This window comes from Pelecanus crispus, chromosome 2 (assembly GCF_030463565.1).
Source record: "Pelecanus crispus isolate bPelCri1 chromosome 2, bPelCri1.pri, whole genome shotgun sequence".
NCBI classification, from domain to species: domain Eukaryota; kingdom Metazoa; phylum Chordata; class Aves; order Pelecaniformes; family Pelecanidae; genus Pelecanus; species Pelecanus crispus.
In genome coordinates, this window is record NC_134644.1 from 166,144,575 (window position 1) to 166,171,482 (window position 26,908).

A 26,908-nucleotide genomic window follows, 5' to 3' on the forward strand; every position below is an offset into this window, starting at 1 on the left:
GGCATTTGGACAGGGAGAGACAGGTCAAAGTATTCGTGTCAAGTAGCGAGAGTAGAAGGAGGCTGCTGTGATAATGTCAATCCTTCTTTACCTTTTCATTCTGAATTAAATAGTAAGTAAAGGATATCCTGCTGGCTCAGTGTTTCACTGGATGAGGCCATTAAGTATGGCAGATATTTTGACATTGTTATGAATCTGCTGCATGCTGTATTACTTGTCTGGATGGAGGAATAATGCCAGTTCACGTGCTTCAGGGATTGCACAAAGCGCTATGAGCCTCCTTTTCCCTCCCATTCTCCTTTAACCTAGTAGTTTGCTTATGTCCACATTTTTCACTGCTTTATGAAACACCTTGCTATGAAATCAGTATCTGTTAAGAAATAGGAGTATCATAACACAAAATCTTTTTTTTTTTTTTTTTTTTTCTCCCCCCCTCCTCTGGGTTTATCACCTAGAACTCATTTCCTGACTGTGAACCCAATAATGAAAGCAGGAATGAAAGTTGGACTTTACCGGTGTTTTTGTTTTTGTTTTTTTTTACTGTGAACAGGTTGTCTGTGCCAGCTGTGATGGAGAGAGGTCAAGGAGATTTATGTTGATGTGTATTTTCAGGTGTCTTCTGAAGTTGGAGTGACAAAATTTCCTTTTTGTATTGCTTCAGTGATGAGAAGTAAATGACCTTGTTATGGCCAGCTCAATAGGAGGATAAGTAAGGGCAAGAACTAAGCAGCAAAATTCATAATAAGCCGCAGAGCTTCTTTCACTGGAGCCAGATTAATTTTAGGTATTCTTAATGCTGTATTAAAAATAGAGAGTGCTGGTACTATCTCAGAGTAGGAAAGGAGGAGGCGGTGTTGAAGAGAACAGAAATTGAGCAAGTAAAACAAAGTTACTATGTGAAAACAACAAAGGTGGGAGAAAGACAGTATGGAAACACTGCAGGCGGTGGAACTTGTGAAGAAGAATGCAACCGGAGAACTCGATGTAATGGAAAACTTCCTTTTAATGGATTAGAAGTCTTTAAAAGGCACCGTCCCAAAGATAATATATTCCCTGGGGATTTGTTTTAATTGCTAATGGTTCTGAAAAGAATACTTCATTGAAGAAGCTTAGTGGTAAGCCTTATTTGATTAGGTTGGGGTTTTTTTTTCCTACTTCTTACTAGTACCTTGACATGCATTGTCAGTATTTGTGTTCACAAAAAGCTTATATTCAAATTATTTTTGCATCCTTTTCACTGTATCATGCTGTGCATCTCTCCATGTTGATTCAAGTATAGAATACACTTTGAAGTCACAGTGCACCAAAATTAGCTTTATAATTAGCTTTACAGCTCTACTGTAAGAATAAATCCCTGGGAGAAAGTTTGGTGGGTTTTTTTTTGTTTGTTTTTTTTTTTTTTCATTTGTTTCAAACTATCTGAGCACTAATATATTTTTAAAAATAAATGTCAAATTGGCAAACCTAGGTAGTGGATGGAATTTTCCACACTGGCTGTTACTGAGACTTTTCTGTCATGGGGGTCAGATGTTGACATAAAGATGAATATCTTGTTCTCAAGGCAGAAATTTCATCTGCATGTTGGACATTTTCTTTGCTGTCTTTTGGTGGAGAGAGGCTAGAAACCAGCTGTTTAAAAGTCAAGTAGCACTAGGGTGAGAGGTGGAGGAGAGGAGAGGCTTGTCTGGGGGATGGGGCTTCATCCTGTCTAAATGATGAGTCCTCTGTTCTCTCTGGGAGTGTGTTACAGGGACATTGCAATGGCTGATAAGCGCATCCTTACAGCAGTTGTTCTTTTTATAGCAGGTTGAAGAATATTTTTAATTAACTCCCTTATATGGCCAGAATAATTTCCTTGTTCTAAAATATTTGATCTGTTTTTAATAGTGGAAGGGGAATGCCCTTGAAAATAGTTTTACTTCTGAATTAAATGCATCAACTGGTATTAACAGTTGAAAACTAACCAGGTATAGTTAGTGTAGTGGCTGAAGTGTTATTTTATACACTTTCCCCTGGATATTTGAAACAAATTTCTTTTTGTTCATATTTCTCATCTCAGATACAGAAAAATAAGTAAAATGAAGGTTTAATGTATAAAAGTGAAGTACTCAATTTTTACGTAGGTATATTTAAGTACATTGAGCAACTGAATGTAATTTTAATATTGCTTAGTTTCTTGATGTTAGCAAAACATGCATTTATCTGTGGATTGAAACTTTTATGTTAATTATACTATTTTTTGATAGAATAACTTTTTTTTTAAATCTTGGAAGATAGAAATAAAGGTATGGACAACCAGATCCAAGCTTGAGACATAACAAAAATACTCAGTGAGTGAACATGAACTCTTGGTTCGGGTTGTTAATGTTCTGCAAACAGCTGACAACAATATTAGACAGCATTACAAAATTTTGGAAGAAATTCTAGCATTAGATAAATCATACAGTCCATTTTTTTTTCTGGTTTGCTAGGTTTTGATAAAGAGGAAAATGATCTGTCAGTTTGGGCAGAACTTGGTGTTTCATGTTTAAAGCCAGCTTGAAGGTTTTGGTTGTTGGTAATTCTGTATGAGTAAGATGTAGCAGTGAATATGCAGACAAACTCATTAGAAATAAAACTTTCCTGTAATGTGTATTTTTCTAATTCACACTGTAGGGTTTCTTTAGTAAACTATGTGGTGACGATTTCTGTGTAGCTCAGTGTTTTCTCTGAATTTGCAGTAAACGCTAGTTTATTAGCACTAGTCTCTTAAGTCTAGAGTTGGTATGGAATTGTTATTTAGTGGAAATTTTTAGTTGTGATTTTTATTAAAAGCAACACCTTATAATTTTCAGGGTTTCTAAAAATACCTATATGAAAGTCCTGTATCTGTGTTACCCAAGTGGATGTAATGTAGGAAGTAAAATGTTAAAATGATGAGAAGTGATGGGAAGCCAGAAAGTAACTTCAGAATTGTTTAACTCAAAATTGATTTTCTACCTGATGTATCGTAATCTTTGTGAGTAAGGCTATTAAGGATTTAAATTCTGTAATCCTTGCTTTCTAAATTCTGAGGTATTATTAGAGACGAATTTAATTTCATTAACCTATTAATTTTTGAAGTGCTTCTCTAATGTTAAAAATAAACCCTGCTGTTTAAAAAGCCTTTTTGGTCAACAGTCTGCCTTAAATATTTGGTTTTTTCTGACCATTCTTAAGCAAGGTCAAGCAAGTATGTTTTGCTAAAATACCTATCACTCCACAGTGATATGTGGCTGCTGACTGAAGACAGTTTTTTGTGAAACTATACTGGCTTTTTGCTTCTAGTCTCAGAAATAATGAGCTGCGTATTCCGGGGAAGCTGAAGTATTGAAACTGGCTCTGTCCAGTTTAATTTGATGAGCTGTGAATCACACATTGATGATCTATCTTTACTTTTATTCTTCTCTCTTTTCTTGTGCCTGGCCTTGTTAACAGAATTTGATACTGAAGTTTTTCACGTGTTTGGTGGCTTTATGTAGATGTCACAGGGCTAATCAGATAAGCTTACAGTATTGCAGAGCCCTCGCGTGAAGTAACTGCTTCTATGCTAGTGTGAGAGAGCAAATTTCTGAAAAAGGAGAGAGTACACGGGGAGTGAAATCATATCCAGGATGAGGCAGTATGTTCAAGTTCCAACTGTTGAGCAAGAAAAAGCCTATGATTATAATTCTGCTTTTGAACGACGACCATGTATGTGTTTAGGTAGGTGAAAATACCATTTTCTGATAACGTGGACTATTTCTTCTTAATGCTATTATGTAGACTAAATGTGTGTAAAAAGAAGTACCTGTACGGCTGGGAAATATGTACAGTCTTAACATGTAAAATGCAGATTACAGGATTCCTTTAGAAGAGAACATGCATTTTTAAACTTGGAAAATCCCACTATAGCAGAAGTAAATAATAAGTATTGTTTAAACCTTTTATGTTGACTATAATGTAACAGTATGAACTTCTCTGTAGATACCACTTTAACCTTCATATTTACTTGTATAAAATGACGTAAAGATGTCTTCAAGGAGGAGACCATTAAAATGCAAATTTTGCCTGACACCGAAAGGGAATTGTCGTAGGATTTTTCGGTCAGAAACCTGCATAGAATGGAACAGATTCTTTTTAGCTGGCTTAATGACTGCGTTCAGGAGACCTACAAAACAGCTTATTTGTGTGAAATGAGTCTGTTTATCTGGATCAACTTTTATCTGGGTTAAATTTGTATCTCAGAAGTAGAGAATCTGTTTTCAATTGCTCAGCTTCTCTCCATCTTTTAAAACACTCATCTTTTCTGGTCTACGTAGTGAAATCTTCCTAGACTTCGTTTTATTTTTTTAACTTCAATCTATTTTTAATGTATGTTGTTAAGGCTTGATTTTTTTTGTGTGCTTTTAATATTCATACTTCTTTTTTTAAACCTATTTCTATGTTTTTATTAATCTTTCCTGGTTATATCAAAACACTGAGCAATGATAATTTTCCCACAAAGTGTGTCTTATGACTGTTAATTGATTTGGTTTTTGCTTTTGGTTTTCTTTTGCCTGTGTTCTTTCGAGAGCCTATCACTCAATTTTTTTCTGATAGTGTATTGCTTAAATATCTTACTCAAAATATCTTTGGAGGCTGAAAGGTTTGATAGTTAACTCTAGCTTTCTAATACTTGAATGTTCTGTTTAATTTAGAAAACTCTTTAAATGCCATTAAAATTCATACTAATTTTAGTTTTCTATTTTGATGATAGGTGGGGTTTTTTCATGTAAACTGTGCTGTAATTAAATATATAGCAATGTAAATATACAACTGAAAGTCCAGGATGCGGAGAAGAGAAAATTTTCAAATCTTATGTAATATACTTCCTGCTAGGCCTTTTTTATGTCAAAATTCAGTGTGCCATAAAATTGAAGAGCAGTGTTTGAACACTATTGAGTTTCCATTAACTAAAACCATCTGATAAGGGTGTCAGAATGAGTTGGTACTGTTATCTGATATTTCATCCTTCTCAAAGGAGTGACTGTATCCAGGTTTTACATTCAATTTATGTAATAACCACAGTTCTAAAACATTGTTTGAAGGCTTAAATTGTGGTTCTTTGCAAGGATTTTCTCTCCTGTCACTTAGAGGGAGAAACTAACTCTAGAAGAACTTTTAATTGCCTCTGTCTTGCATACAGTATTTTACGATGTTTTCTATTCTTATTGTGTTTTAGGTAACTGTAGCAAAATATTTTTACTATAGTTATTGTAAGAATATTTTGTTATACTTCGGAATAATCAAACATACTGTTTACTCTGGACCAATGTTAGTTGTCCATAAGGTAGACAATCAAGTAGGAAAACACAAGTACAAAGCATGTTGAGCCAGCTCCATGTGCGGAGCTGCATACCTAACTCAAGAAACATTTAACAATGTTAGGTGGATTTTGATGGTGTTACTTGAATTTCCAAATACTGAGTGATATATTAGACACTAATGAGGTACTCCTTTCTTACTAAGATTTTACTTACTTTCAAAATGTTACACAACATTGCTCTCAATAGAATCTATTTGTACAACTATCTGAATTATTTCTGGTTTAAGTCAAGTAGGTTTTTAACCTCTTTTGATACTTAGGTTTTCCAGTGGCATATGAAATAGCTTTGATTTTAGCTACTTAGGACCTGCAGCTTCTATGTAAGTGTAGATTTTTCCATTGGTTAGGCTTCTGTGAGTGGGAAGTCTCAACAGAAGGAGTCCTGTGAAGAACTTAACAGTAGTAACAAAGTACTGTTTCACACAAAAACTCTCAATATTACAATTGTTTATTCCTTCCATGTTTTTTGTTTTCATAGTATGTATTGAAGTTGTAAGTCTGTGTTCATCTTGCTGGTGATATGTGACTATAATTCATGGATTGAGTTATTTGACCACTGAGGGGAACTTAAAGTGTGCTTCTAAAATCTTAGCTCTGTCTTTGATAATTGTTTCTGGTTAAATGAATTGCAAGAATTAAGTTGTCAGACTATGAGCACAGTTCAGCTTTTTGTCCAAAAGACAAGTAGTATCAGAAAACAGATGGAATAGAGGGACAATATCTACTCCTGTAGAGTCTTGCAATAAAAACAAGTACAGGAGAGGAAGTATTTGTCATGAATCTCTCAGGTATTCTGATAAGTATGGTTAAAAACAACTAAGGTTACTTGGATATCTTAAGTAAAGAAATACAAATCCTGATGTATTTGTCTAATACTTCTTCACATCCTGAAAAATTTGCAGATAAACTATAATCATCAAAGTTACTGCCAAGATATACTTTATTCTCTTCCCTATTTTGATTTCTAGTAAAAGCTTTTGCAGCTTCTACTATTTTTAGCAAAGTGTTTTATCATTTTTTGGAGTACATAAATGAATACCTTTCATAAGGTATTTGTAAGATATTTAGCTACTCTGAATGATCTAGGTACTGAGATTTGAAAGACCAGACAGCCACTGATCTGCATGCATACTTGGTATATTATTATTCAGTCTAATATTTTTAAATTTAGTGGCTCTTATGCATCAGAGCTGCTTTAGTGTTCATCTGAGGCATGACCAATGAGTTAGTCTGACAATATGTCCACTGAAACATTTAAAACTTGTTTTGTCAAAACATTTAAATTCCTTCGGAATAAAACTGCACTGGTAAAACAATTGGACAGATATCTAGAAACATTTTTTTTAGCTTTTTTGTGATGAGTTTTTACTTTGGGTAAGCTGGAATTATTCCAGAGTTCTAGTAGTCCTGAAGGCTAGAAAAAACAAACCATACTTTGTAGGTTTCTATCTTGTTAGAGCAGGTAGTGTGACTTCTTAAATTAATAAAATTGCAAGTTTCATGTATTGTTCTGATTATCGTTATATGAGTGCCATATGCGTAGTAGAGTAGAAATGAGATCAGAAAAATACCTTTCCTCAGTTCAAGTGACTGTCTTTTGTCTGATGCCCAGTAAAATAGTGGGATAACACTGTTTTGTATTTTGTGCTTTATATTGCTTTATATGGTTGCTTGTAAAACAGAAGATTTCATAGCTGGCTTTTCTGTAGAGGAGTGAACATAATGCATGCTTGGTTATGTTATGAAATGATCATTGAGAATGAAGATAAAGCAGCAAATGAAGTAGTCTTGATTTTAATATTACTAAATTTTGAAATTTCTTGATTTTTCTGCATGTTTTAAAGTATGGCTGGATAACAGGTGCATTCTAATACTCAACATGCTTGCATATTTTCTCATGTATTACATTATAATAGTAGTTTTTCTTATTTGACTTCTCAGTCATTTTCAATTACCTTAATTTTGCTTTATTCCTGATAGTAACAAGCAGCTGAATTCACTGTATTTTTTACTCCTTGCTTGTCCACTAGTCACTTAAAATGAAAATACCAGAGTTTCTAAAACTTGATTCTAAATTCTGTTGGGTAAATCTCTCTGCAGGAGTGTGCTGTTGCTGTGCTGCTTTGCGACCTCGCTACAAGCGTCTGGTAGATAACATATTTCCTGAAGATCCAAAAGTGAGTGATGACTTTAAAATTTTAAGGGATTGGCATTTGAAAATTTTTGGTTAGTAATTAATGCTTTAGCATTTTTTAAATTTTTATTTGTTATTGTCTATTTTCACATTTAACAGTAAATTCTGCTTTAATGCTTCATAACTTTAATAGAGGTTAGTATGATAATTTAGCTGGAAAGGGACCTCTCCAGATCATCTGGTCCAATTCCCTTTTCAAAGCAGGGCTGTGCATATTGAGGAGTGAAATTAGTATGTTATGTTCAGAGAAATAGAGATTTAATTAAACTGGGTATTCTGCAGCAGAGGTGACACTTAACTTCATAACTACTTAGTTTGTTATTTTTTGTTATGTTTGCATGTGTGAACATTTTCTGTTTTTCTACACGACTTTAATTTTCTAACTCTTGACATATTGACTGTGTAAGTTTTTATAGTTCTGGCAGACTGTTGTGATCCAAACAGGTTGTTTGTTGTTCTTGTTTTTTAATTTCTCCAGTTATTCATTTACAGTTTTTTCATTTCACTTGAACAACCTTGGAGCTATATTACAGCCTAGCTGTTACTCGCTATGAAAATAAATAACTTCTATGTTATCATTTAGTCATGCCTATGTCTATACATAATCACGTGGTGGTTCAGACTAATAGAGGGCTTATATTTCTGCTGCTGTATATTTTTAAATGTGTTACCAGATTTTGTTATCTTTTATTATAGTAGAAGTAAGCAGAACAGTCAGCATTTGTATAATGTTTGGTTTATATCTTATAAAGTACATGGGCTTCTCTTTAAAATGTGATGCTACTGAGTGCTAGTTACTATGTAGGTGTATGTTACTGACTACAAATAAAATGTTTCCTGTGTATACAGTATGTTGAAAGCATGGAACAATATGATTTTATAGATTTATTTGTTTTAATCTACTTGTTTGATACAGGTGTAGAAACAACCGGAATTGCTACAATTGTAGTCTTACAGCTTTAATCTCACTCGGTAGCTCTAAGCTGCACTCCTTAGTCTCTGCTTTTGTTAATATTCATTGGCTCGGTGCAGGACACAAGCCAGTCCATGATGTTTCACTGAGTTACAGGCCTTTTCTAAAATATGAGAAGACTGGCTTGATAAAATGCATTGATTAATAATGAGTGTGTTAAAAGCTTCAAAGTAATTTATTTGAAAAAGATAATGTTTTTGTGAACTACTGGGAGGTGGGGGGGGAAGCCTTATACTTCTTACCTGATAGCTGTAATTATAATCTCACCTGAGGAGATCCATATCATAGTTTATGTTGGAACTAATAAGTTAATCTTTGATCTTGTTCTAACAACTAGCCTTCAGGTACCCTGCCTGTCAGCCTTGTCCAAGATGTGGCACTGAAGAAGTTAAATATTTAAACTACAATCTTGTTTGTATATAGCGTCAAAATTATGCATCAAGTATACTTTCTTGGGAAGAATGGGAAGATTAAAAAATTGCATTGTACCAGTAGGAAAAAAGTGTGTCTTAAAACTGATGACATATCTCAGTAAATAGTTTCTTTTGGAATACCTGCCCCTGTTGTTGTCTGTCCGTCCCCCTGTTGTCGTGCCTTCCCTGCTGCTGTCCCTGTCCCGTGTGCCCCCCGCCTCTCCCCCCGAAGAAAAGATGGGGGAAGCTGGTTGCTTCATTTCTTTAAAAAATATTTTACTTAATTTTTTATGTTGGTGATTTTTGGAGCTAAACTATTGACAATTTTGCTCAAAAGTTTGGGTGGGTTTTTTTTCCCCCTCTGGTAGCTTATTCCCATTTGTATGGCTCTGATGTTTAGATGCTGAGTAGACAAAAATACTTCAAAAACTTTATACTTTCTGTGAACTTTTTTTTTTACATTTTGTATGTCTGTTTTTAGGATGGTCTTGTTAAAGCTGATATGGAGAAGCTGACTTTCTATGCCGTTTCTGCACCAGAAAAGCTAGATCGAATTGGTGCTTACCTAGCAGAGAGACTGAGCAGAGATGTTGTCAGACATCGTTACGGGTAAGGAAATAAGTCACAGCATTAAAAATAAATGCTAACGGGAAGCTTCATTTCATCATATTTGTTCTGATCATGTTTAGGAGGTAAGACAGACCCAGTTCCATTGTGGTGAGTTAACCTCGGCTGGCTGCCAGGTGCCCACCTAGCCATTTCCTCACTCCCCATCCTTGGCAGGACAGAAAATAGGATGGAAAATCTCGTAAGCTGAGATAAGAACAGGGAGATGATTAACCAGTTACTGTCATGGGCAAAACAGACTTGACTTGGGGAAGATTAATTCAATTTATTAACAATTAATAACACAGTAGGATAGTGAGAAATAAAAACAAAACTAAAAACATCTTTTCCCCACCCCCCCCTTCTTCCCAGCCTCAGCTGCACTCCTGAACTCTCTATCTCCTCCCCCCAAGCAGCACAGAGGGATGGGGAATGGAGGTTGCGGTCAGCTTGTAACATTTTGTCTCTGTCACTCCTTCCTCCTCATGTTCTTACCCTGCTCCAGCATGGGATCCCTCCCACAGGATACAGTCTTTCACAAACTTCTCCAACATGGGTCCTTCCTACACATTGCAGCTCTTGAAGAACTGATCCAGTGTGGGCTCTTTCTATGGGGTTCAGTCCTTCAGGAATGGACTGCTCCAGTATGGGTCCCCCATAGGTCACAGGTCCTGTCAGAAAAACTGCTCCTGCATGGGCTTCTCTCCATGGGCCATAGCTCCTGCCAGGAGCCTGCTCCAGCATGGCCTTTCCATGGGCTGCATCTTCCTTCAGGGCACATCCACCTGTTCCAGTGTGGAGTTCTCCACAGGCTGCAGTGTGGATATCTGCTTCCCCGTGGTCCTCCATGGGCTGCAGGAGGACAGCCTGTGTCACCATGGTCTTCACCACGAGCTGCAGGGGAATCTCTGCTCCAGTGCCTGGAGCACCTTCTTTCCCTCCATCTTCACCAACCTTGGGGTCTGCAGGGCTGTTTCTCACGTTTTTCTTACTCCTCTCTCACAGCTGCTGTGCAATGTTTTTTACTCATTCTTAAATATGCCATCACAGAGGTGCTACCAACGTTGCTGATGGGCTCAGCTTTGGGCAGTGGTGGGTCTGTCTTGGAGCCAGCTGGAGCTGGCTCTGTCTGATAAGGGAGCAGCTCCTGGTGTCTTCTCACAGAAGCCACCCTGCAACCCACCTGTTACCAAAACCTTGCCATGTAAAACCAATACACCCTTGAACGTCATTTGGGGTATTGGGAAGTGGGGATATCTTTCTTTTCAGCCCTTTTGGCTAAATTGTATTTAAATGTGAACTTTAAAACTGTCATACTCTTAAGTCCTATTTGAGCTAGAAACTCCAAAGAATGTAGAGTCAAGAGAAGATTTTAAAGAATGTGGAAATGGAGTAGGAAAATACTGAGTCTAGGAAGTGGCAATATCCATCACAGGCCATCACTATTGGCCTTCGTGATGTCAAAAGTTATTTTTATAACTTTGTAGACTGGGTTAATGGCCATTCTTTAGGGTAATTAATTTTCCTCCCTGCTTTTCTTTACTCTTTTTCATTTACTTAGCATGTTGTCCAACTGTGCAGGAGCATGAATAAGTTGTTGGCTTTCCATACTGAGATTTGGATAGACAGGGGAGCTGTAGACTAGAAAGCTGGGATTTGTAGTTGGAAAAAAAATGTGCTAGAAAAGAAAATTGAACTATATTTACTCTAGTACCAAGTACTATGACATCTCTTCTAAAAATACTCTGTTCTCCTCCCTGTTCCACCCAACCAAAAAAAAAGAAAAAATATCAATGTAGGAAATACCAATAACTTCAATTTTTAGATAATGCAAAAATAAATGCCTTTTGTTTTCTAATTAAATTCCACCCTTTGTTTTCTAATTTTTGTAGTATAAGTTCCTAAATTGAATTACTTGAGGTAATGATAAATGTAGCATGTGTTTATGTGAGTCTCTATAATTAATTTTCAGGTATGTTTTAATTGCCATGGAAGCATTGGACCAACTTCTAATGGCTTGCCATTCTCAAAGCATAAAACCATTTGTGGAAAGTTTCCTTCATATGGTGGCCAAGCTTCTGGAATCAGGCGAACCAAAGCTGCAAGTTCTTGGAACTAATTCTGTGAGTAAACTCAAATACTAAATCAAATCAGAATAAATCTTTGTTTATTTGCTATGGGAGAGTAGTTTCAGAAGTCACACAGGATCTGCCAGTTAGCATGAATTGAGAAGATTCTGTATGTGGCAGGGTATGCTATTTGGGCCTAAACAAAGAGCAGATACCAGCTGGAGGCAGAAAAACTGTTTCCATTTAGTCTCTAAAATTCTTTTGATGTCTGGGCGCATCCCCTGCAGAAATAACTACTTCTTCCGGAAGGAACAGGAAAGCTGTTCTGTGAATTCATATTTTGAATCTTTAAACAGACCACCTGAAGCCATTGTATAGGTAAGACAGTGTTTTCTTGCTCTCCAGCAGAGAGAGCAATGGTGTGAGGAGGAGGAAATAACAGCCTTCTCCACAGCACTGACACTACACAGAAAGATTTCTATTAGCTAAAAAGTAGCCAGGAGGCAAACACTTTCACTCTTATAACCTCACATCTTATCAGCTTAAATATTTCAGAATTCAGATCCAGGCTTGAAGGGCATAACTAAAAGTGTCAAAATGAGGATCTGGAGATCTGGTTTTCCAGAGTGATGGGTGCAATCAGTATTATAGTTCTGTCGTACTTCCCTTCTAATCATTGTATTTCCAGCTGGTACAATAGAATCTCATAAATTCCAGGATTGTGATGTGGACTGTTTAACTTAAAGTGATTGCTTTTACATGAGTAAAATAATAATGCTTGCATTTCTTGTACGTTGCCATTGTTAGCCGTGTGGGTGTTCTTTGTGGATTCTGTAAAACTGTTGGGCTTTCCTGTGGGCATGATTCCCAGTTGATGGAATTAAATGGCGTTGCAGTTCAGGGAGACAGGAGGGTGTAGTAGAGTGATGCTACTTGGGAGTAGAATTTCTTATTATGGCAGAATGCAGAGTTCTTGCTCTGATGTGGGGGAGGAGTGTGCCCTTGTGCTCCAAAGTAACAGGGCAGCTTTACTGATGGTAATGAGATACATATATTTATTTATTTATTTTAATAGCTTTGAGCCAGACTACCCTGCTGCTTTTGATTTGTTTGTATAATAATGCCTGGGCAAAACCTCTTAGGGAAATAGCTTTGGAACTTATTTCCTGGGCTGCCAAATGGCAAGATGTACATCACTTTCCAGTTTTACCTTGGTGGCAAATAGTTACTGCCAACCTGCACTGTGATGTATGAGACACACATCACTTCCAAACGAATGTTATTGAACAGAACTCCACCTTATGGTAATCTGTTTGATATCCTTGTCAGTTCCTAATGAAGTCTTTTATGAGCAAAGCAGATTAACGGACATCCTAAATTAGGAGATAATTTTTGTTTGTCTGTTGTAAAACTCAGTAACCAAAAATAATTATGTTTTCCTAAATAAGATGTCAAATTCTGTGAGTGAATCTATACAGCTCTTCAACAGTATTCCAAAGGCTAATTTAGGCTAATTATCCTAATTTCCCTAGGTGCCTTCTATAGTCAATGGAGAGAAAAGCTAGAGTCAATTTGTGTTGATTCAAGAGGAGGAGTGTGTATTGGCACTGACAGCTTGTCTGTTACCAGGGACACTGACCTACTGTGTTCTTAAATAAATTTTGTCAGACATGGAGAAAGTTTACTATCACATTTAGCCTTTTTTAGTTTTTCTTCTCCTCCTGAAGGAAATAAACAAACAAACAAACAAAAAAACCCAAAAGAGTAGAGCTGGTAGAGTGACTGAATAATGTTTTGTGTGGTTTAGTTATTCTGGTGTACCACTTTGAAGTGGAAACTGGTATTGTCTGGAAGAGAAGAATAAATAAACTGGTGAAAAGTCAGGCAAACTTTGGAAGAGTTTCCATAATGTTTTTAGGTTAAACTCAGTTTCAGGCCAATACAGATTTATAGTCTGCTTACACTTAAAAAGATAAAGAGTGTGATTGTGGCTGTAAGTAGATCTTGATTATTTTCCATCCCAAAGCTGACTGTCAAATCTTCACTGGGATACAAAGGGAGTGATGTCTTTCAAGTAATATTTGACTGTCTTACTTGAGTTGTAGGTTTTTTTCAGCCTCACAAACAAATTTTGCTTCAGTTGTGGGGACTCTTGTGATTTCTTAGAAGTCAGGGTTTCAAATGAAACAAATCTGTGTACTGAGTGACTCTGAGTACTTTTAAAGTCTTGGAAAGATCTGGAAACTCCCACTGTCTTAGAGGGTTTTTTCCCTGACTTCCAAATATTTGGTTTTGGATGCAGAACTTATGCTACTTGGTACTGTATGTCTTACAAAAAAGCAAAAGTTTCACTCAGCTGTTTGACTTCTTAAATTCTTAAATTCTTTTTGGAAGTTAGATTTCATTTTTTAAGTTTATTTACTTCTAAAAAGCAAACCTGAAGATTACTGTTTTAGAAGAAGTTGTTTGTTTTTCATTTATGTACTTTTATGCCTGATCCTCAGGTTACATATGATTAATTCCTATGACTTTTTATATGTTGCATATGTAAGTTATGTTAGCTTATTTCCTACAGCAGCAGTGATTTTTTTTTTTTTTAAATAACATAATTTTAAATCTACTTATATAGGCAGATACTTGAAAACAGGTGAAACTCAATAGTGGATATGTTGGATTGTACTTTTTTTGAAGTAGACCAGATTTCAAATTGGCAGTATCTATGACGTTCAAAATGTCTTTCTATCATGGAAGATATTTTTATTAACCTTGTGCTAGGATAGCATATGTTGGTGAGGAAACTGAAAAAATGTGGTTGGAAAAAATGAGATTTCCTTGGCTTAAGTATTACCGAATCTGAAGGCTGACTGCAATAAGCTTTTACTTAGAAACTTATGGCAATACTGAATTTCTCTAACCATTTTACAGAATTTCAGTAACCTAATACAATGTAAAACATCTCTCTCTCTCATGTACAAATAATGAAATGTATTGCTTAGATCCACAGTGGTTATATTGCTAGGATAGAATGAATTAATTATGCTTGGTTTTCCTGTATAGGTGTGAACAGCTTTAAAATCTTTGAACTTGTGGTCAAAATTTTTTGGGACAAGAGATCATTCTTTTTTTAAAATATTTTTAATTTTCTGTCATTTTTTTTTTTTAGAGAGGGTCCAGAAAGTTTCTTTAGTGAGCAGCTGGTCAAAAACAATGGGGTGCATAATTTAGGAAAATTTTCATCTTAAACTATGTTGACAAAACTCGGTTGAGTACAAAACATTTTAGGCTAATTTGAAATGTTGACAGGGTGAATTCTTCTTTGTATTTTGATAATAAACCATGGTTTTTTTGTCTGAAAAATACCAGATATATGTAGAACCCAGTATTACCACATTTTAAATTATTTACCACAAATTCTTTCTTTAGTTGGTAGGGTGCTTCATTTTAGAAGGGCAGTTTCTTCTTAGGAGCAGTGAAATAATGATACCATCAGTGACAGTGCTGGGCTTCCTGTGCATGAGAAGGTGACTGTTATTGCTAGTTGTCATCATTTGTTATTTGAAAGAAGACAAGCAGTATTCCAAGTGGAAAAGCGACCAGTCAGTGCCTGATATAACAAGATTTTTATATTTGTTAGTATGGTTTAAAAAAACAGTTGTTTTTGGCAAAATTGAAGTGCATGTATATGTAAAAACAGTATAAAATGTCAACACTGTGAAATTAAAGAATGTCAGAATTAATATTCCCAGTAGAGTACTCATTTGTTTGTCTTGCTTGTGTGCAGCATGCTAATCTAGAAGCATGTGGTGGAAACTTACCTTTATTACAAGATGCTTCTTTCATTTCATGTACCAGTACAGAATTATGTGCTTGTAGTGATGTATTTCATCTCTAGGATCCCTGCTCTTTTTTTTTTTTTTTTTTAAATAGGAGTTAAAGGTACAGAGAAACAGAATTACACAAAGCACTATTTCTTATCCTGTAGGTTATTAAATTATTTTCTAAATTCTATGTCTGCGTCTACTAGAATTTGAGTGATGCTGGATAAATTGCTTTAGGCAGTCCTTTTGGGGTCATTCACAGCTAAGTATTGCTTCCCCCACCTCATGCTCGTGCTCTCCGGTCTTGCAGTTTCGTACCCACACTAATGTGGCCCTGTAAGCCAACATACCATTACTGACTTTGTTACAGAACTGCACATGTGGCGTTCAGGATAATTTTCATCCAAGTGGCATGAAGTAAAATAGAATGCGAAGCTATCCATCCCATTCCAGTAAAACTCAAAATGGGAGTGTCAGGTGACCTTAACTATTAATCGCCAATTTCTGTTGCTGAGAACCTTATCCTATATTTATTTATTGTGATCATTTTAATACTGTGTTCGTGAAGTTAATGTATGAATCCAGTGTTTGAAACTTTTCTATTTAGAAAAGTTGAAGTGTTTGTCCTTTTTGCGTGTGTTTGGTGAAGTACATACATACATACATTCATATACTTCTCATTAATGCAGTACTGTGTAGTTTGAGTCTTATGTTTATAGAATTTTATGTCTTCCTATGTGATGGTTTCCTAATAATAAAATACAGCAGCTTTGTCTATAAAAGATGGTGCTATCAGCATCAGCACCTCCTTTCCCCCATCTGAAACATGAGAAAATTGCAGGCTGTAGAAGACAGACTGGGGAGCTCAGATATAAAAAAAAATACTGCTCAGATCCAGCCTACAGTTTTTACAAGGAGATACTTTAAATAACATAACTCAAATGTGGTGTATGCTGATTGTGTGTTCTTAAAATGCTGCAAAAACCTGACCTTTAAAGACATCCAGGGTGCATTAAAAGTTATGATTTTTCTCCTACTGTACTGGCTACATAAGAGTGATAAGACAGCAGAAATATATATAAGAAATTATGTCCTTAGGAATTTAAGTTGAGAACTTAGATGATTTACTTACAGGACTCACACAATCTCTCTCTCTCTCCCTGGGAATATGATCCAACTTTCTTGACTCAGTTTGGAACAAACATCTTCTGATAGATAACATGCTCCTTCTTTATTTCATGATAGATTTATATGTTTTTATACTGATTGAATTTTATTTGTTTCAAAATTAATGGAAATAAGATATTACCAATGTTAACTTCCTTTTCGTACCTTCTTAATTGTACAAATATAGAAGATGCTTGTACTGGTAAAACTTCTTTAAATTACCAGTGTGTGATTGCAAGCATTTACTATGACTGAATGACACATTTACATCTATAAAAGCTTTGTAAGCATAACCCAGGCAAGTGCATGGACTTTCATAGGCGTTTTGTCCTTTTTTAGGTTGAATGATTTTTGTATTTGAAGTATACTTGGAAATACCTTGGGTGCTTAGGAGTAAAGTATTCTTTATTTAACAACAATAACAGCTTAAGAGCACCACTACTAAGCAAGGAGACAGTATAGAATAATGTGTACTGTAAAAACTTACAATTCCATTTCATTATAGAAATTTTATACTTTATTGAATGACAGTGTTGTCTCAGTTAGCTCTCCTGTGGCCTAAATGTTCAGTCATCTGAATGCTAATCCTGGAATAGGCTTCAGAAATGCTTTATGTTGAGTGGGTGAAATTGTTTCGTTACACACGAGGAAATAAAAAAATTCTGCCTTTTCTGGACATTTTACTGTGTGTGCCATTTTGAGAGGTATAACTTCTGGGTACTTGCTTCCCTGCTACAAAGCTACACTGTGATGTAGGAGAAATGTCCAGAGCGAGAGAGAGAGAGTCCCTGACAGTTTCTTGGCCTAAATTCATCATTTATTTTTACAAAGCAACTTCTTGGTACAATAAATCTTTCTTCTAGCAAAACAGTTATTAGAGTTATTAAGTTTTCATGTTGGAAGATCCTGTCAATCAAATAATTTTGTATTTTAGGTAATGTTACTATGCTAATATTAAATGCTAGATGAGTTAATATTCTTGTGGCCACTCCTATAATGTTTTGTGTTCTTTAAACTTTTTGCTTCTACTCTTTTACATGCATTTATGGAAGTTTGGGTGAATCAGTTGTAGACTTGAACACCTGAATGTCTGGAAAATACTAATATGATACTGATTTTTTTCTTTTTTTTTTTTAACCCCTGGACTTTAGGCTTTATTAAATTGTAAAGACTAATTAGGCTCCTGTCTTCAAAAACACTTCCAAAAATCTATTTCTGTTTTGTAATTAACAATTCCATGAAACAAACCAGTGAGATGTAAGGCACTTCAAGCATTTTCCAGGGTCTATTGAGAAGCAAACGACCATTTTTATAACTCACTGTGTTTCGGGGGGGAAGCACAGTTGCTGTTTGTGGATTGTCTTTCAAACTGTGGCAGTAGACTATACAGAATTGTTTTTTGTCTGTATGTCACTTTCTTACCACCTGGCTATGCAGGATATTCCCTACAGAACGACATGTAAAATGGACTAGTATTATACAGTTTTGCTCCATTTTCATTAATGGCCGAGAACATAGTTTACAAACTGTATCATTTTCAGCTGCGCCTGTAGCTTTCAGTGGGTGAACTGGTAGTGCAGTTGAAAGGGATCAGTGTTCTATATAAAACAGAAAAAAGACTAAAAAAGGAGTAGAAAAAGTGGTGGTGGTTTTTCCTGAAATACCCAGCTTTCAGCTTGAAAACTACCTCAAAACCGCCACAGATCAGTATGCTGTAGACTATGCTAAAGTACTTTGGGCTTGTCTAGATGTATGGGGGTAGTGTGCTGAACAAAAGCCATCTCCACATCTCGGTGAGTATACAAGAAATGCCTCAGCCTGTGCTTAGTAACTGGTAAGAAGCGTACTGGGGTGGAGAAGGTGGAGGGTTCCTAGTGGGACACCTCTCTGCTTCAGGGCAGAACCAGCACTATGTTAAACCTTTCCTGACAACCTTTCCTTTCCTTTTTTTCTTCCCTCTGTAGTCTGTTCTTAAAACTGTCAGTGGTGGAGAATCCAAAATGTCTTTAGGCAGTCTGCTTGCTTTTAGAAAGGAGGGGTTTTTTAATGTCTAACTTAGGTAGCCTTTGCTTCATTGCAAGCCCATTATTGCTTTTGCTATTATCGTTGGATAAAGAAAACCATTTATTTCTTTTCTTTTTATAGCTATCTTCTGTACATTGTAAGACTAATATCTTTCAGGCAGCTCTAGACCAGATAATGTCTTTCAATCTTTTTTAACAGGTGTTTATCTAAAGCTTTGTTCATCCCTTGAGTAATTGAAGGACTGTATCAGTTAATCACCATCTTCAGCTGAGATGCTTCAACTGGATGCAGTACTTCATCTAATCGCTTATTAGTGCAAATTAGGTAGTAAAAATTTCTTCATAGGTGTCATGGGTAATACAGCTGTATCACAATATATTGTTTTCTTTTTTATGCCAGTATAATGGCATTGACTTTTGTTAAATGTGCAGTTTATTATAACCGTAAGGTTTTTTTTCTGCATTCAGCTGTGTCTGGCTTCTTTTTCTATAGCTGTCTTAAAATGGTGTTTTGCCTTTGTCATTCCTAAATTGCTTCCTTGATTTTTCAGGTCCTATTTCCAGTTTGTCAAGAACCAGGCATCCAGTGTGCTTGCAGCTCTGGCCAGCTTAGTGTTCCTTGCAATTGGATGAGCCTGCTCTGTCATCTAAGTCTCTAGTGAAATTCAAATACTACTGTATTCAAGACAGGCCCCTTCAGAAGTTCACTCAATACATTATTGTAGTTTGATGATTTACAAGTGTTTCTATGTTTTTTCCAAACCCTTTTGCATCTATCTTATGGAGAGTGTTCTTTTGGCAGGGTTTTTCTAGCTTCCTTTTGAGAATTTTGTGTAATTTTTTTTTGTCAACAGCATCACTGAAGTTAAGATATGACAGATGCTGCTTCATCTGGATTCACAAAATCTATTTCCTTGTCATAGGAATAATTTAGGCTGGGTTGATGTGATTTGTTCTTGACAAATCCATGTTGACTGTTAGTTATCCCTTCGTTATGTTGTAGAAGTTTGCAATTTGGAATTTTTTTTTTTTTTCAGTGTCTTTCTGTGAGTGGGATTAAAGTTGACTCAGTTATAATTCTCTGACTCCTCCTTTTTCCCTTTTGTAAAGATAGACAGAATTGACAGAATGTCTCCAAGTTTATTTCCCTTGAATTTTGATAAGTCAGAATGTTGCTAGTTAACCTGCTGGTGACAGCATACCATTTGATTGCTTGGACTGCTCTCTACAACTACCTGAAAGGAGGCTGTAGTGATGTGGGTGTTACTCTCTTCTCCCAAGTAACAAATGATAGCACAAGAGGAAGCGGCCTCCATTTGTGCCAGGGGAGGTTTAGATTGGATATTAGGAAAAATTTCTTCACTGAAAAGGTTGTCAAGCATTGGGACAGGCTGCTCAGGGAAGTGGTTAAGTCACCGTCCCTGGAGGTATTTAAAAGACGTGTAGATGTAGTGCTTGAGGACGTGGTTTAGCGGTGGATTTGGCAGTGCTAGGTCAGCAACTGGACACGATGATCTTAAAGGTCTTTTCCAAACTAAATGATTCTGTGATTCTATGAATCAGTGACACTCAATATTCAAGTGTTAGATGTTTCCATATTGCATAGTATGTTGTATTACATGCAGTTGCACCCTTTCATAATGATCTAAATGAAGATCTATTGGAAAATCTTTAAAAAGAAAAGTCTCCAATTTAACTTTTTCTTCTCTGAAGTTAAATATTTAAGTATTGTGAAATTTGTATTGTTTTCCTAATGCCATGTTTTATGTTCTTAAATGAAGCTTAGGAAATTGGTATCAAAAGCTCTTTTAATGTATTTCATTTTCCAGTTTGTCAAGTTTGCCAACATTGAGGAAGACACACCTTCATATCACAGACGCTATGACTTCTTTGTGTCTCGATTCAGTGCCATGTGTCATTCATGTGACCACGATCCAGAAATACAAACTGAGTAAGTGCCATTCTGTATGCATGTTAATACAGTTTATAATACAGCTTTTTATTATGATATTCCTATGGAATAGTTCATTCCATAGGAAGGAATTGAAAGTCTGACTTTGTAAATAGCAGGAAATATGAATATATGAATATGAAATATGAATAGCAAAAGCATATTTTGAGTTTGCTGTTTGAGACTTACTCTTTAAAATTGGATTTTCTTAGATATCTGCAGTATGATACTGTGTGTGAAACTGAAATGCCTTCAGGAATTAGTATTACAAATTTTTACATTATTATGTAAGCACCACAATTTTTTTTACTTCAGCTCCCCCTAGCGATGTGTTCTTTATACAAATTGTTAATCAGTATTTAACTCCTGAGCATTTTAGAAAATTTAAGGCTTTTCAGATTGTGATTTGCATCTCTGTTGCACTCATCTTTTCTATTTCCGTGCCTTAAATTGTTCAGCCAACTATGAAAAATCCATGTGCTGAACATTTATTCAACCCTTTGGGTGTGCTGTTGTTCTGTTAGCTGCAATGCATAACGATTTTTCTTAGTTTGCAGTTTCAAAAATCTGTGAATTGTATTTTCAGAAAGAAGGAATACTGTGTACTTCACTTAGGGGGGAAAAAAAAAAAAAACAAAACAAAAAAATGCATTCCTCCTTTAGTCTTCTGGTTCATTCCTCCTTATATTTTGTAATTTACTGCTATCTTAATTGTTGCCCTATTGCTGTACATAGGGTTCTGCTGTAAACTTAGTCTCTAAAAGGGTTAGGAGTAAATCTGCCTGCTTCTCCTGTACTTCCCCCCTGACCCCACTCCCTTTCCCTTTTGGAAGTTTATTCCAGTGAACGGTTTTACAGGATGACCCCATGAATTTTTGGGGGAAGAACTGAAGGGATGGTAAATTGTACTCAGGGCCCAAAGGGGAAAGGGGATGGAAACTTCTTAAGCTGGTGTCACTAGTGAAGCCAGTTATCATCCACCTACCTCATTACTTAGGCTTCTGTCAGGTACAGTACATTTACCTGAAGCTGATGGTCACAAATAGTATTTATAAATGTTTTAATGAGCTTTTTGAGATTTTTGCCTTTTTAGGCTTAGTGAAACTAAACCAGAAGTGTTAAACTACTTACTGTAAAACATTTCATAAGACGTTAGGATATGAAGCTCAGCTCAGGATTTTTAATACTACTTTCACTTTCATTGCCCCTTGCAAATGAGAGGTAATACTAGTAATGAACTAGAACATGGACGGAATTAAGAGACTAGTACATCCCTGATTCATCTATCAAGTATGATCTACTACTATTCATAAGGATACCCCAAAGTAAAATACCTCGAAGGTGTGATTGCTGTAGGAGTAATAAGAAAACTCTGCTAATCTTTTGCTCTTCAGATTGTCAGCCTGCACTGTTATCTGTGCTTCAGTTTGCAATGCTGGATGTACCCTTAGACAGGGAGGAATTTCTTCCTAGTGACACAAGACTGTACATGATTTAAATGTCATCTCTGCTTTAATACCTATCTAAGCTGCCTTTAGAGGAATGAAACCTTTCCTGTATGTGGTGAAATTTCATGCTTCCTCAGTACTTCAACCCTCATTTTGCAACCTCCTGTACAATAGTAAGAACATGAAATTAGTGCGGGTGGCACTCCAGTACATAGAAGTGTGGCCTTTTCTCCCCATGTGAATCACATTTTTTTTACTCAGGTTAATGAAATATATAGCAATATGATTTTTTTCTACATCATCCTAGACAGTCTGAATGTGTATCTCTTTTGAAAGAGATCTTTATGAACTGCAGCCATTCTTGGAGTTGGCATACCGGATTTGCTGTAGGTACTGAGGTAGTTCAGGAAAATAGTTGAGCTATGACTACAGATTACAATTCTAAATGCAGGTATCAGAAGTAGTCGATACCATTGATGGGGGCTAGACAGTAATTCAGGTCATCCTAAAACAGACGTCTGGAGTTGCTGTTCACCTGCATAGCTTGAGGTTCCACTGAACTGGCTGGCTTGAATGGGAGCTTGAACATCATCTACACATGTAGTCAGGTAATGTAGGCTTCTGAGTCTGAAACTGAATCTCACTTGGTAAGTGAGATTTCCCTTCCAGCAGTGGAGGTTAGTGCAAGTACTTAATGTATCTAAAGCCACAGTATCAGCAAAACTTGATTACCTTAAGAGCTAATAACTAAAAAGAAAAAAGTTTCAGTAATGGAATTTTGGAAGTTCTGTGTCTTAAATGTCAATCTTAGATCCTTAATATTGAAAACTTAATACTGGATACAGCACTGTAGTTGTAGTACAGCAATAGCAAGTGCTTTTCTAGATGTTTGTGCATCCCTCTTCCCTGTTTTGTATGTAACCCTATTAAAACTGTCTTGAAAGGTCTGGAATGGTACCAGATCCATATTGAATGCACATGGCTTTGTTCAGAAATAGCTGAAAAACAGGGGGCTACAGATTTAAGTGTTTACAAATGGGAATCTAAACAAAAATACTAATTACAGAGTTTAGTTGGCTCTGTAGTTCATCTAGCAAATGTTTTAATGCACCAAATTTGACTGAACAAAGTCTAGTTATGTGTTGTCCATACTGAAATTAAGATTTTAAAAAATGAGGGATGGATTTTAGTAGACATAATTTCAAATTTTAGCAAGGCTTGGGCTTATTTCACTTGATTGCTGTATCACCCTTTCTTCCACTTGTTTTCAGTAAGTTTTCCTACCATTTATTGTAATGCCTAATTTGCTATTACCACTTCAAAAAAGAATATTTTGCCATTCATTTCATTGTACAGATTCTCCTGCAAACTATTTTTGTTCAAGAAAACAAAACAGCTAACAGCTAGACTAAGTCTTTTTTAGACCTTATATTATTTTTTCCTTTTTATTGTTTTATTGTTGTTGATCAGTTCTCAGTTAATTCGGTTCAAACAGTTTTAGGATAAAACTGGTGGTTCCTTTTGTACATCAGGCTTAAGTTGTTAGAATTAGCCTTTACTTTCCATCCTGTGAATCTTGCACAAATCTTTAAAGATTTGTTATGATTAATCCACAGCCTTAATTAGAACTTTTAATGACATGATCACATGGCGCTGGTACCTATTGCTTCAGCTGTACTGTGATAACTTCACAATATTTTTCTTCAGCGCTGGAATGGGTTGAGATTGTGCAGTTTCAACTGATGGGTAGTAAACTGCGTAGAGTTGGTGGGGTCTTACCCATGTGACTTTCTTTTGGAGGTGATATACACAGTTTGAGTATTCATTGATCACTGTCAGCATTATCCTTACAGATCATCTTCTGTTCAGTTTGTTTTGTCAGCTTCCTTATGAGCTATAAAGGTGTTTAAAGGCAATGTGGCCAACCTTAATGAATTGGCCAAATTTCCAAATTACTGCTTTTGAGAGCCTAATGAAATTCCACACTACATAATTACTGCTGCTTAATAGGTAAACAGCCATACTGGGAGGTGCCTGTGTTTCTCCTTTTCGGTAATTCCTTTTTTCCTTCCTTAGGATCCGAATTGCTGGAATCAGGGGCATTCAGGGAGTGGTTCGAAAAACAGTTAATGATGAACTTCGAGCAACTATATGGGAACCTCAGCACATGGACAAGATAGTACCATCATTGCTGTTTAATATGCAGAAAATAGAAGATATTGACAGGTATTTTTATTCCTGGTCACTGGCATGTTTTTTAAGCAATCTTTAGGCTTAGTTTTGGTTACAGATACCTTTTCCTTTTCTTTTTAGTGGAAATAACTACTGATATTTACTAGATGAGTCTCCTTGAAACTGATAGCACTGCTCTGCTTAAATGCTCTTAATGCTTCTTGTCTTAATGTTTTTTCCACTGCCTTCGTTTCACTTGTTCTAGATTCTGTTGGCCTAAAAATTTCTCCAGGAATTGTATAACCCTGTTTAGACTTGTTAAAAATTGTACACTCTGTGTTTTGTAACATCAACTACAGAGATTAGTAAGCACAGGCTTTTAAGTGACTCAAATGATTTTGCTGGTTACATTTGTTAAAAATTGAGGGTTTAATTCCCATTTAGCCATTAGTAACAACTGTCTGTCGTGTCTGCAACAGTACTTAAAGTGAGGATTTAAAATTTATTTATATGTAGACACCCTTCTCCTTTTTTGCTTTCAATGACTCCTAGGCATATTACCTGCCAGGTATGCCTTCAAAAAAGATCTCTCTGATAGTTGATGTTGAGGATATGCCAGTCACCTTACAATTGAAAAGTCATTTTTTTGGTCCATGTCTGTATTTGTGGCTAAATGCTATGTAGGTATAAAAAGTGTTTATTGCTAGCACTGGGAAATTTCCATGAAACCAACTTCAGCTGTGCAAACAAGCTTAAATGTTTGTTTTATGTCCAACCATAGCTGCTTCAAAACTTGCTTGGTAAGTAGGCTCAGCAGCCTTCCTATAACAACACACGTTTCATACTTTCACATGACACTCAGCTTGCTAAATCTGTCAGGTTTCTCTTTTTTTGGTTTGGGTTTTGATGGTGGGTTTGGGTTTTTTTTTTTTCATTCCTCAACCTTCTTTTTCTTCTTATTTCTAACTGCCAGTACCTGTCTCTTCTCTAAAGCAATTTTGCAGACTGAATGACTAAAATCGATAGTTGTCTATCTGTCCATGCTTTATCTATTTACTGCATATAACTGAGAGCCCACACAGTATGTACAGAAATATCCGCTTGGATTTTACATCTGAAGAGTGATCTGAATAAGAGACAAAGGTTTCTGAAACTGCTGTTTGAACAAGGAGAGCCTTGTTAGCCTTTGGTTGCTCTTACAGGGCTTCCAGATGCAGGTGGGCCGTTGCTACTCTTTACAGTGCACTCAAGCACACACTTTATGTAGCAAAATTAAACTAACTACTGATGGAAAAACTGAAATCCTGAAATAGGATTTGGATCAACCGCTTAAAGCTGATCAGTTTATATGTTCTGCTGGACTAATTTTTCTCATTTGTTGAGAAGTGCAATAGTGGTGGTAGGAAAACAAATCTGTCAAAAAGCAACTGTTAGTTAAATATCTGAACTTGCTGCTTGAAACTTTTTCTGTAATGCACACTCAACAGAAAAAAAGACTAAAGATTTTTCAGATGCGCATATGACAAAAGCTGAAAACTATGTATAAATTGTTGATCTGCTGGCCTTAAATGATGTTACAGGGAATCTCTCATCTTGTTTTATATGTGACTTCATATTTGTGGAGCACAAACAGAGGCATTTTAAAGAGTAAGAGTAAGAAGCATGTTTTTCTGGCAGATGGAATCAAAGCATTATTTGGGAAAGAGCAGAAATTCCAGAAAATACCCCTAATTTAAATCCATAGAAAATAACCATTTTTCGTTAAAGCTGAAGTACACATAGGTAAAGCTTACCTTAAAGATCAGTAATTTTTACTTCTGGAACCTTAATAGCTTAATTCAAGATTCTTCTGAGTATATGTCAGATGAGATGCACTTTGGAGTTAAGAATTTAATATTTAAACATTTTTAAAAGATAATTGTATTTGTGGATGTCATTTTTTTGTCCATGTATCTGAATGCACATTCTAGTTACTTGACTGTCAGAAAAATTTGCAAGTGTAACATATTCTAAAAATCAGATTGGGTTTTTTCTTAGTTGTATTTCACTATGATTCTGTACTACAAAATAATTGTCCTGCATGCTTTAGTATAGTATAAGGCATTGCCTGAAAGACTCTCCCTCCTTCCTTCAAGTTTTCTAGAATAAAATTCAGAAGAGTCAATCATGTATGTCAATTTATGTCCATCTCTAAAATGGGGAAGGGATGTATGAAATTGGAGATTCACTTAGTTTGTAACATATTCTTCGTAACTGCAAAGCTAAACATGCCAGCCTTATTTAAGGCAGGAGGACGCTCTAGCACTTGTAGATTTGACTTCAGAACCTTCCCATATATCTACAACATTCATATAAATTCTGTTTTAGACGTGGATTAGAATGTATTCCTTTTTGTATTGGGTTTGCGTGGCAAGGTTTTGGTAGCGGGGGGGCTACAGGGGTGGCTTCTGTGAGAAGCTGCCAGAAGCTTCCCCTGTGTCTGACAGAGCCAATGCCAGCCGGCTCCAAGATGGACCCGCTGATGGCCAAGGCTGAGCCCATCAGCGATGGTGGTAGCACCTCTGGGATAACCTATTTAAGAAGGGGGAAAAAAAAAACTCTCCCAATACACCGGGGCACAAACTGCAGTGGGAGTGAGACTATGTGAGAGGAAGGGCTCTGCAGACACCAAGGTCAGTGCAGAAGGAGGGCAGGAGGTGCTCCAGGCA

General features: G+C 36.1%; 1 protein-coding gene across 4 annotated transcripts in view; it reads left to right on the forward strand.

The window, feature by feature from the left end:
• Positions 1-26,908, forward strand: part of EFR3A (EFR3 homolog A) — an 89,851-nt gene that overhangs the window by 18,701 nt on the left and 44,242 nt on the right. For 3 of the 4 annotated variants that reach the window (XM_075705398.1, XM_075705399.1, XM_075705397.1), the window contains 5 exons: positions 7,466-7,542; positions 9,427-9,554; positions 11,524-11,674; positions 20,459-20,580; positions 24,105-24,254. In XM_075705398.1, coding sequence (XP_075561513.1) covers positions 7,466-7,542; positions 9,427-9,554; positions 11,524-11,674; positions 20,459-20,580; positions 24,105-24,254 — 628 coding nt within the window. Of the gene's footprint in view, positions 1-7,461; positions 7,543-9,426; positions 9,555-11,523; positions 11,675-20,458; positions 20,581-24,104; positions 24,255-26,908 lie in introns of those variants that run through there. The other variant, XM_075705400.1, reaches the window with a different exon arrangement.